The sequence below is a fragment of the Heloderma suspectum genome, chromosome 3, assembly GCF_057233095.1.
Source record: "Heloderma suspectum isolate Gila_16-S chromosome 3, 16-S_ref, whole genome shotgun sequence".
Classification (NCBI taxonomy): Eukaryota; Metazoa; Chordata; class Lepidosauria; order Squamata; family Helodermatidae; genus Heloderma; species Heloderma suspectum.
Genome location: NC_139460.1, coordinates 138,800,355 through 138,812,778, shown reverse-complemented (window position 1 = coordinate 138,812,778; position 12,424 = coordinate 138,800,355). Strand labels below are relative to the sequence as shown.

At 39.9% G+C, this 12,424-nt stretch overlaps 1 protein-coding gene across 4 annotated transcripts in view; it reads left to right on the top strand.

Annotated features, from left to right (window-relative positions):
* Positions 1–12,424, top strand: part of PCCA (propionyl-CoA carboxylase subunit alpha) — a 343,861-nt gene that overhangs the window by 22,597 nt on the left and 308,840 nt on the right. For 3 of the 4 annotated variants that reach the window (XM_084844685.1, XM_084844684.1, XM_084844687.1), the window contains exons 2-4: positions 4,182–4,265; positions 7,824–7,871; positions 7,961–8,029. In XM_084844685.1, coding sequence (XP_084700811.1) covers positions 4,182–4,265; positions 7,824–7,871; positions 7,961–8,029 — 201 coding nt within the window. Of the gene's footprint in view, positions 1–4,181; positions 4,266–4,495; positions 4,562–7,823; positions 7,872–7,960; positions 8,030–12,424 lie in introns of those variants that run through there. The other variant, XM_084844686.1, reaches the window with a different exon arrangement.

Here is a 12,424-nt window from a genome sequence, read left to right as displayed (position 1 = left end):
CTGTAACCTTTTCACTGGAGAGAGTGTGCAAGCTCCTTCACAGGCATTGTGAGAAAGTGGTTTTATATTTTTCTTTGAAGAATTTTAGAGTAGGTGACACATTGGCGTTGGGAAAGAATGCAAGGGGAATGCTTAATAGGGTTCTGTGTAAATGCCATTTTATCTTTATCTATTGTTCTTCATGGCTGTCTGGCTAAAATGCCAGCCTTTAATTTCTCCTGTTTCTTGGGCTTATAGAGGCAGAACTCTTAGAGGTGTGACTGATAGCGTGGACAAACTGAAGTCCACAAAAGTTTATGCCAGAGATGGGGAATCTGTGGTCCTCCAGATGTTGCTGAATTCCAAATTCCATCATCCCCAGCCAGCATGGCATTGGTCAGAGATGATGGTCTGGAGGGCCACAGGTTTCTAATCCTTGGCTTATGCCATAATAAATGTTTTTTCCTTTGGTCTGCGAAAGGTGCAACCAAAAGATCCATTGTTTTTGCTGCAAAACAGACTGACATAGCTACCTACCTGGAAATCTAGGGTACTGGATTTCTTTAATACGAAACAATTTCTATAGGAAGAGGTTTGGGTTCTTCTTGCATTGCCCTAAGGTTTTAAAGGAGCCCAGAACTAATAAATGCAGCTCAAGGTTTGTGTTAAAAATACTTGACGAGGACAGCTTATGCTACTATAGATGCCTGCTAAATTGCTAGTACAGTAGTAATCCATCCATATATGATATAAAATCATCTTCACTTTTAAAACATTTCCAGCATTGTGGGTTGTAATATTTATTGATTTTACTTATTGTCACAGGAGTTACATACCATCTTACCATCATTTTGAAACAATTTTCTCTAATATTACTACATAAAAATAATTTCTTCTCAGCCACAAATATCCCCAAACAGCCGTTTAAATTTTGTCTCCTACATCCTGTATCCATCTTACCTGCTTATTTTACCTGCTCCATTTCACATTCAATTTTTACAAGGATTTTACATATTTTAAATAACAAGGGTTTTCCCAAATTATTATCTTTTCAAATTCTGCAACTTCCCTTAATTGACTATATCTAAGTACCTCTGTCAAAAAAAGATCTGACTTGAAAATACTTAAACCATAATGAATGTCCAGCATCCCATCTGTTCTTTTTTGTTATAATCCAATACTCCATTTTCTACTATTAGATCTGTATAGATTCTTATTTTCTGATCAAAAAACAGTGATTTAGCTGGGCTTGTTCTAGTTTTAAATTTGTCCCAGATTCTGAGAAGGTTTGATATGAAGTATTCTTTTTACAATTAATGGTCTTTTGTTATTATTTACCCATAAATAATACAGCACTGTTCCAGGAGGCATTCTTTAACTGACCAGCCATGGTTTTATTGGTGTTCTCTTTTTAAAAAGCATAATTCAAATATGGCGTTTTAATCTTTTTATCCTTTTACTATTTTTACGTTCACTGCTCCAAAATCTGTTTTAGATACAGAGCAGTATACAAATATTGTTAATAATAATAATAATAATAAATTATGTAATAGGACATTCATATAAGCCTCCTCAAATCTTGATATTAAAAAAACCTTTTATCCAACCAACTAGCCAATTAATAGAACTTGCATAATAATATTTTTATATATTTGGTACTGTCTAACTCCCTCTTTTCTTTTTGTCTTTCAAAATTTATTGTTCTGTTCTTGGCTATATTGATATCAGCTTTTGCCATTTATTTTTCAGGTATACCTTTGATATTCTAATTGGAATAAACTGAAGTAAAAAGTTCAATTTAAGTGATAAAGACATTTTTGTAGACAAGATTCTACCTAAAATATAGATGTTCAAATTTGACCATTGATCAGTTAAAACCACACATTCCTTATATAATGGAATTTAAAACATGTAGATCCTCAGTAGTTTTGATAATTGTATATTTAGATATCTAACTGATTGTTTGGGCCCAATGATGGTCCACAATTTTAAAGGTTCTTTTTATGTTCTTTAAAGTTAAACTTATCATTTCAGTTATCAGTTTTATCTTTAATTCATCATAGAATTAAAGAGTTGGAAGGGATCTTGGGGATCATCTAGTCCAAACCCCTGCTCAATGCAGGCTCTGCAACGGAGAATGCAGCTACAGCATCCCAAACACATGGCCATCCAGCCTCTGCTGAAATACCTCCAACAAAGCAGAACCCACCACCTCCAGTGAGAGTTTATTCCACTGCCCAGTAGCCCTCTCTGTTAGTTTCTCCTAGCGTTTAGCCAAAATCTGCTTCCGTGTAACTTCCAAGCATTGTTTCTAGTCCTGCCCTCTGGAGCAACAGAGAACAAATCTGCTCAATTTTCTGCATGACAGCCTTTCAGATATTTGAAGACTGCTATCAGGTCTCCCCTTAATCTTCTCTATTCCCATCTAAACATACCAACTCTTTCAACTATTCCTCAAACATCTTGGTTTCCAGACCTGTCACCAGCTTGGTCATTCTTCACTGAACATGCTCCAGTTTGTCAGTATCCCTTTTAAAATGTGGAGCCCGGAACTGGACACAATACTCCCAATGTGGCCTAATCCAGAATAGAGCAGAACTATTCCTTCCCTTGACTATAACTTTCTAACTGTCCATAAATATCTATTGATTTTTCCAATTATTTAAGTGAAATTAAAGTCTTATTTCCTGTCAAAGCAATATCATCTGAGAATTATTTACAGATCTAGCTATTTTTACATCCCAAGTATTTTTATTGTTATATATAATGATTGCCAATGGTTCTAATGCTAATACAGATAGCAATGCTGATAATGGATATCCTTGAGTTGTAGCTTTGGTTAAAGCAAAGGAAGAAGATCATATACTATTTGTGATAATCTTAGCCTGAGGTTTTTCATATATAGGTTGTATCCAAGTAGTCAATTCCAGTCCTACATTAAGTACACCGAGAACTTGAAACAAGAAAGGCCATTCTATATTGTCAAACTCTTTCTCTGCTGCTAAAAATACAGAGTGATCCTATGCATGTTTAGACAGAAAAAAGTCCTACAACTCTCAGCATTCCCCAGCCAGTCATGCTGGCTAGGGAATGTTGGGAGTTGTAGGACTTTTTTTTTGTATAAATGTACATAGGATTGCACCCTAAAACTATTTCTTCTTTAATTTCACCAGTCTTATCAATTATATGTAACATTTTCCTAACATTATGCTTCATTTTATTATTTCATGAAAAACACATTTGTGTGGATTAATGTATTTAAGACTGTTTTAATAAATGTCAAATACTTAATGGCCTTTTCTAAAATGTCCATGAAAATAATTGGTTATCTTTGGAAAGGAAAAAAAACCCAGTTTTTTATGGGGGCACAAGGCTAATACAGCGAGGAAGAAAACCTGTACTTGACAAATACAGTGTCACCATCTGGGAGACAATTGGTGGGTGGGAGGAGAAAACAAGTAGGAATCTGGAATCTAATTAGAGTTTGGTCAGATGTATTTGAAACCTGGTCATTAGTGGGATTTTACTAACATGTACTCAGTATCCAGTCATTTGTGTTTCTGTGCACATCTGGAATTTGAAGCTTCTGTTCTGAACATAGTAATTCCAGAGAATTTTGCAAGTCAGTGCTGGGATGTGCTGACTGAGTGTGTAGGACGGTATTTTAACACAACTTGTTGACGCATTAGAATGGTGATCATTCAACATTGCTTTTGCATTGATAAACCCATTTTGTCATCCTCTTTTGCTAGACAAACCAATGACCTTAAAATTAATTCTGCAGTCCTTTACCCACTTATCTTGGAATAAGCCCCATTGAATTCTATCAGACTTGCTTTTGTTTATGTATGTTTAGAATTGAATTATAAGCCTAAAAAATGTGCACTGATAATCACTTTAAAGAATCTTGCACTAAAATAGTTTTGCAAGTATTTTATGGTTCCTAATCAGAAAGTCCACTAACTTTCTTCAGAAGCTCTTTTAATTTAATGCAATTTGCAGTTTTTTTTTTTAAATAACACTTCATTGTTGGATTACAGTGGTAAACATTTTCTTTACTGTCCCCACCCCCCACCCCCAGGATATAATGTATTTTTTTTAATAAAGATTTGTTACATCTTGCAGCTGTTAAAAAAACAGCCTTTTCAAAACATTTGCTATGAATGACTTAATCATCCATACTTGTCTTCTTTCTTTTATAGTGTTTTACACAGCTTTCCACATGGAGATGGTGCCTTATTACTTCTCATGGTTTGCACTCAGCAGTGTATGATCCAAATGAAAAGGTAAGTTTTTGTGCTAACATAATAATAGAGATTTACTCATGCCTTCCAGTTGTCAAGAGTTAGACTGTAGCACCAATCGCAAAAGTTGAATCAGAGATCAGTTGTGTACGTAACCATTCTATGCTTTCCTTGTATTGGCATTTTGGGACTGAGCCATCTTTTGCCCTTTCTGGCAAGTGGGACTGATTTGGCTTTTTACTGGATCAGTGCCTCCGCCTGTTTCCAGATCCAAGCATTAACATCTTGCTGTGGTCTGCAGAGTGTGTGCTGCTGGCCCATGCCAGGAGAACCATATGGTGAGTTCAGGTTTTTTTTAGGGTGGACGTTTATTGGGATGTTGGTTAACTTGGTATCATTGGGCTGGATCCAGAGTTTTAGAACTGCTCATGGAAGATAAGTTTTCTATGAATGGAATGGAAATTTTGGATCCAACCCATTGTTTTCATCTTCAGCAACTGATTAGCTTATGGTATCAATACAGTGGTTTGGGTCAGACATAACATTAAACCATTGTTTGTTTAACTTAACTCTGGTTTGCTTATGTCTAACTCCACCCAGTCTTGGTATCCATGAGTTTGTTTAAGGCCAACAAATTATGATGGTAAGCCATGGGTTGAAGTTGGTTTGTCAGCTTGCATTAACTATGGAATCTCAGCTTGCATTAACTACGGTTTGTTGTTGCATTTGAATTTGGTATCCTGGTTTAATCCTAATTTGTTTTGTTGCACTGCTCCTGCTGCTATTCTGGCTTCAGAGATGTGAGGGAAGAGTAGTTCATAAATGAAATATATTAAGGTGAAGGAGAATTTCAGAGAATTATTGTAAAATCTACATGCAGACTGCCAGCTAGTAGGGTTTAATCAGTCCTCTGAAATACTGTTTAGCATTGATATATTTGGAAAAAAAAATCTCAATGGTATTGGATACAATGAATTACTTAGGTGATTTCTTTAGTGAAGTAACTAACTTGTTTGTGCTTTTATGTTTCCTTTGTATGTACATATAGTAGAACACAATTCAGGAGACAGGTACCTCTGTTACTCACCTTATATAAAATAGTGTACCTTCAGCCATCTTCCTTTACAGCTTGACAGTGTTTAGGCTTATGTATACACAAAGAAAAGCCAGCAAAAGTGCACTGATGTTACTTTCTACAACAAAAAATGAAACCAATTTGGCCAGACTGGAATGGTGTGTTGCCCTGGATTGTTCTACTGCCAATTTGGGGCTACTGCCTGCATAATGGGGCTAAAACCATAACAGTGTTTAAGAGATCAGAAGCATGTAGTGGGATCTTGTATGCTCTGTTCCTGCAGTGAGTTCAACTTTCCAGCTTTAATTGTGGTTGAGGGATGCATCTGCACCAACATTAACCAGGGGTCATGCTAACCAGAGTGTAAAGTTGATTAAGATTCCTAGTGAAAGGGGAACCTGGCTGTTTACAGTATATGCTGTTTTTTATTTTATTATTCAGATTTATATACCACTTTCTACAAATACAGTGGCATAAAAACAACCATAAATATAACAATAAAAGCAACCCAATACAATTTATCAGCAATAAAACTGCATACACTGCTGCATGCTACACCATAGCTGGCAGGGTCACACTTCAGGGAAAGCCTCTCTAAAGAGATGAGTTTTAAGCAGACATCTGAACATCAGAACTGTGGGGGCTTGTTTAATATCAATTGGTAAAGTGTTCCAGAGGATGGGTATTGCAAAACTAAATGCTCTACTACATGTGCTCCTGAGGCGAACCTCTGGAGCATGTGGCATCCTCAGAAGTGCTCCCTCTAATGATTGCAGAGATTGGGCAGGGACATAAGGAGTGAGACAATCCCCAAGGTAACCTGGTCCTAAGTTGTTTAGGGCTTTTTCTGTTAGCAACAACATATAAACTTGAACTTGCCCAGTAGCTTATTGGCAGCTAGTGGAGTTGTTTTAGCAAGGGTGTAACTAGCTGTCGGAAGGAGGCTCCAGTTAGCAGTTTCGCCACTGCATTCTGCACCAGCTGCAGCTTCTGCACCAAGCCCAAAGGTCGCCCCATATAGAGCACATTACAGTAATCTAACCTTGAGGTTACCAGTTCCTGTACCACACTGGCTCAGTTACCACGGTCCAAGAAAGGCTGTTTTTGGTGCACCAGCTGAAGCCATTGAATCTATCTGAGCCTCAAGTGACAAAGATGAATCCAGGAGTATCCCCAAACTATGTACCTGTTCCTTCAGGGGGAATATAACCCCATCCCAAACAGGCAGTTGCTTCTCGGTCCTGTGATCCACCCACCCACAGTGTTTCCATTTGGCCAGGATCCAAGTTCAGTTTATTGGCCCTCATCCAGCCCACCATGGCATCCAGAGCCTGCATGGCCACACTTGATTCAGATGTTATGGGGAAATAGAACTGGGTGTCATCTGCATACTGATGACACCTCACTCCAAATCCCCAGATGACTGCTTCCAGTGACTTCATATAGATGCTGAATAGCATTGGGGATAAAATAGGGCCCTGCGGAACACCATAGCTTGAGTGCCAGGGGCCGAGGTGCACTTCCCCAATACCACTCTCTGAGATCGACCCCATGGGTAGGAACAGAACCACTGAAGTACAGTGCCCCGATACCCATCCCATGAAACTGATGTAAAAGGATAACATGATTGATGGTATCAAAAGCCACAGAGGGATCGAGTAAGAGGGGGAAGGTTGCATTCTCTCTATCCCTCTCTTGATAAAGGTCATCTAATAGGGCAACCAAGGTCAATTTGGTCCCAAAATCGGGCCTGAACCCAGACTGGAAAGGGTCTAGATAATCAGTTTCATCCAAGAATGCCTGAAGTTGGTCCTACTACAACCCTCTCAATCACCTTACCCCAAAATGGGGTGTTCACGACTGGGCGATAGTTGTCACAAATCCTTGGGTTCACTCTTCAGGAGTGGTCACACCAGAGCCTCCTTCAAAGCAGCAGACACCACTCCCTCACACAACAAGGTAATAACCACACCCTGGGCACAGCAGCTTTAATTAGCCATGAGGGATAGGGATCAAGAGGGCACATGGTTGGTCATATGACTGCAAGCTCCTTGGCTATGTCATCAGGCCACGGTATGTTGCCAGTGTATCTCTTAACCATGCTTAAGGCAGGAGAGGCTGCTGGGACAGAGTGCACAAGCCTACAACCTACTACCAATATCTTAACAGTGATTAAGAGATCAGTGCTATGTATGCTTAGGAGCTTTACATGTATGTGGCAAAACTCCAAATAAAAGCCATTTTAATACGTTTAAGGCACAATCCTGTGTATGGATTGTGTAAACCCCATGTTTAGACAGAAAAAAGTCCTACAACTCCCAGCAATCCCCAGCCAGCCATGGTTTGCTGGGGGCATGCTGGGAATTGTAGGACTTTTTTCTGTCTAAACGTGCATAGGATTGCATCCTTAGTGACTCCTTTGCCAAGCCCTCCAACTCTTTGGATGAGGCAAAATGTATGTGTAAGTACTGAAATATTTATATTATATTCTTAGGACTGTTTTTCCCTTTCCCCTCTTCCTTCAGACTTTTGAGAAGCTTCTTATTGCCAACAGAGGAGAAATTGCGTGTAGGGTAAGTATAACTTTAAAAAATGTAATTTTTCTATTTAATCCCTTTTATTGTTATTTTCAAACACCTTTTCTCCTCCCACCTCCTCATAGGTAATTAAAACATGCAAGAAGATGGGAATTAAAACAGTTGCTATACACAGCGATGTTGATTCCAATGCGGTAAGTACTTTTCTTGTCTTGTAAAATGTCTTACTAGTTGCCATCATTGGCCAGTCAGATTGAAACATTAAAGTAATGGTTTCATATTAGAGTATCTTTTAATGACATGTTCCTAAATGAAACCAAAAATATCACTTGATAGGTTTTCTTGTAAAATTAAATACATTTTTAAAAGTACATTTGATTAAAAACTTGATTGGAACAATAGAAACGAGGTAGAATATTCTACCATGCTAATAGCAATATTAATACTGTGTTTTTTCTTCCCATGTTAAGACTTGGATCCAGTGCTTACTGGACAGCTAGTGCCATAGAAGTTCCATACTTCTTTGTGGTCTCTGTGCAGTTCTATATATGGAATATGCCCCTGCACATAGTTAGATTTGAGTCTCTCATACTGTGTAATTCCCCCCAGAGAATCAATGACATTCAGGAAAAAAATTCTCACTAAACTGTTGAGTTAGGTTAATAAGCTCTGGCAGAGTCAGAGCTTCCTGCACCAGGAAACATGTTACAAAATCAACAGTATTCAAGGAATGCAGAAGAATACATAACCATACTGGGTAGCAAGTTTGTTTATCCTAAAACCAACCATTAATCCAAATTAGGGCATGAGTAATTAAGGAAAGTATATCTTCATGGATGTTTAACGGACTATGAAATAGGTTTTATTTCGTGTTGAATTCTGTCTACTTAGAAACTAAACACCAACTAGTGTTGAATGACGATTTGGTAGTTTGTCAAGCTGCATGGATTTAGTTTCTGAACTAGTGAAGTTACCAAACCTCTTTGAATGTATGCCAATAGACAATGTGATCAAGGCCCCAGTAGCTGTTTCATGTGACCTATTGTATTTCATTAGAAACGGTTTGTCATATAGGTTCTGAGAAGCTGTTAGGAATCTGTTACTTCGGGAGTGCTTGAGGAAGGGGAAGGATACTGTTGTAGTGTTCTGCTGATGGTGGTTTTTAGTATACCATCTGATTGTTTTCTTTTGCATTTCCTAATTACAGTGATAACATTGCTTGTGTTTCACATGTAATCTTACACGTACTTGAAAATGGAATTGCTCATTTCTATTGCTTGAATCACACATTAGTGGAACAGTGTGGCAGCGATTTTGCTGGAGCTGACTTGGATACTGCCTTGGTAACACTTAGATGAAAGAATCGCATGGGATTATCAGATTATGTGGAAAGTTACCATGCTAGTGCCACTGGCCCCAGAAAAGGTGTGGCACACTGGCATGATTATTTGTGATTTCTTGAATTGGCATTACCAAAGTGGTGTGGAATTCAGTCCTAGGGAAGCAGCAGCCATGCTATTCTAGTAATGTAAGAATTGGGCCCAAATGGGCCTAGAAGAAACAATGTGTATACACGCGCGCGTGCACACATGCACGCACACACACACACACACACCACTGTGTATCTGAGCACAATGGACAGCAGAATGAAAGAAGAATAAATGTAGCCTTTGGTTCTAGTGAAGGTATAGAATCATAGAATCATAGAATAGTAGGGTTGGAAGGGGCCTACAAGGCCATCGAGTCCAACCCCCTGCTCAATGCAGGAATCCAAGTCAGAGCATCCCTGACAAATGGCTGTCCAGCCTCGTCTTGAAGGCCTCCAGTGTGGGAGAACCCACCACCTCCCCAGGTAATATGTTCCATTGTCGTATTGCTCTTACAGTCAGGAAGTTTTTCCTGATGTTCAGCGGGAATCTGGCTTCCTGTAACTTGAGCCCATTATTCCGTGTCCTGCACTCTGGGATGATCAAGAAGAGATGCTGGCCTTCTTCTCTGTGACAACCTTTCAAGTACTTGAAGAGTGCTATCATATCTCCCCTCAGTCTTCTCTTCTCAAGGCTAAACATGCCCAGTTCTTTCAGTCTGTCTTCATAGGGCTTTGTTTCCAGTCCCCTGATAATCTTCGTTGCCCTCCTCTGAACCCTCTCCAGTTTGTCTGCATCCTTCTTAAAGTGTGGTGCCCAGAACTGGACACAGTACTCCAGATGAGGCCTAACCAGTGCTGAGTAGAGGGGAACTAGTACTTCCCGGGATTTGGAAGCAATGCTTCTATGAATGCAGCCCAAAAGAGCATTTGCCTTTTTTGCAGCCACATCACATTGTTGGCTCATATTCAGCTTGTGATCGACAACAATTCCAAGATCCTTCTCGCTTGTAGTGTGGTTGAGCCACGTATCCCCCATCTTGTAACTGTGCATTTGGTTTCTTTTTCCTAGGTGCAGAACTTGGCATTTGTCCCTATTAAATGTCATTCTGTTGTTTTCTGCCCAGCGCTCCAGTCTATCCAGATCACTTTGAATTTTGTTTCTGTCTTCCAAAGTATTAGCCATCCCTCCCAATTTTGTGTCATCTGCAAATTTGATCAGCATTCCCTGCACCTCCTCCTCCAAGACATTAATAAAAATGTTGAAGAGCACTGGGCCCAGGACTGAGCCCTGCGGTACCCCATTCGTTACCTCTCCCCAGTTTGAGAAGGTCCCATTGATAAGCACTCTTTGAGTCCGATTCTGTAGCCAACTGTGGATCCACCGGATCGTTGTTTCATCTAGCCCACTTAGAGCTAGTTTGCTCATCAGGATATCATGGGGCACTTTGTCGAAAGCTTTGCTGAAGTCGAGGTATATGATGTCTACAGCATTCCCACGGTCTACAAGGGAGGTGACTTGATCAAAAAATGAGATCAGATTTGTCTGGCAGGACTTGTTTTTGACAAATCCATGTTGGCTTTGAGTAATCACTGCATTGTTGTCAAGGTGCTTCCAGATGGATTGCTTTATGATCTGCTCCAGAATTTTCCCAGGGATTGATGTCAGACTGACTGGTCTGTAGTTCCCAGGTTCCTCCTTTTTACCCTTTTTGAAGATAGGGACAACGTTAGCCTTCCTCCAGTCATCTGGCACTTCCCCCGTCCTCCATGATTTCTCAAAGAGAATAGACAGCAGTTTTGAGAGTTCTTCTGCCAGTTCCTTTATGACTCTAGGATGCAGTTCATCTGGCCCTGGAGATTTGAACTCATTCAAAGTAATGAGGTGTTCCTTGACCATATGCCTGTCGATCTCCAGCTGCAATCCTGCCCCTTCAGCCTGTACTTCGCCTTTGCCAGGGGGGTCATAGACCCTCTTTTGGGAGAGGACTGAGCCAAAGTAGGAATTGAGCACCTCTGCCTTTTCTTTGTCGTCTGTTATCATTTTTCCATCCTTATTTAAAAGCTGAACCACCATTTCTTTCCTCTGCCTTTTACTATGCACGTAGCTGAAGAAAGCCTTTTTGTTGTTTTTAACATCCCTTGCTAACCTCAGCTCATTCTCAGCTTTAGCCTTCCTGACACCATCCCTGCAATTCTGTGCTATCTGCCTGTACTCTTCCTTTGTTACTTGGCCTTCTTTCCACTTCCTACATGTGTCCTTTTTTGTTTTCAGGTCATCCCTAAGCTTTTTGTGAAGCCACATGGGCTTCTTCTGTTGTCTTCCACCTTTTCTTCTTGTTGGAATTGCTTGTGATTGTGCCTTGAGAATTTCCTTTTTTAAAAGCTCCCACCCATCTTGGACTCCTTTTCTCGCTAGCATCGCTTGCCATGGGACCTTACTGATCATTGTTCTGAGTTTATGAAAATCAGCTTTCCTAAAATCCAGGGTATGCGTTTGACTACACTCGGCTTTTGCTTCCCTTAGAACCAAGAACTGAAGTACAACATGGTCGCTTTCCCCCAGAGTTCCTGTAACTGCTACTTTATCCACTAAGTCATCTCTGTTGCTTAGGATCAAGTCAAGGATAGCCGATCCTCTAGTTCCTTCCTCTACTTTCTGTAGGAGGAAGTTATCCGCCACACAAGTCAGGAATTTCCTGGAGGGGCCATGTTTTGCAGAATTTGCCTCCCAACAAATGTCGGGGAAATTGAAGTCCCCCATTACTACTACATCATGCTTCCTTAAAACATTGGCTATTTGCTTTTCAAAAGTTTCATCCTTGTCTTCTCCTTGATTGGGTGGCCGGTAGTAGACTCCGACCACCAGGTTCCTTTTATTCTTTGCTCCATTTATTTCAACCCAGATGCTCTCGATGGGGCTACCAAGCTCCTCCTCCTGTATTTCTGTGCAGAGATATGTATTTTTCACATACAGTGCAACCCCACCTCCCTTTCTGTTCCTCCTGTTCTTTTTGAACAAGTTATATCCTTCAATTGCTGTATTCCAGTCATGAGAGTCATCCCACCAAGTCTCAGTTATACCTATCAGGTCATAATTTCCCTCTTGTATTAAGAGTTCATGTTCGTTCTGTTTGTTTCCCATACTCTGGGCATTAGTATATAGACATCGAAGACCATGTGCTTCATAGTCTGGCTTTCTTCCTACATGTGTCTGAAGACT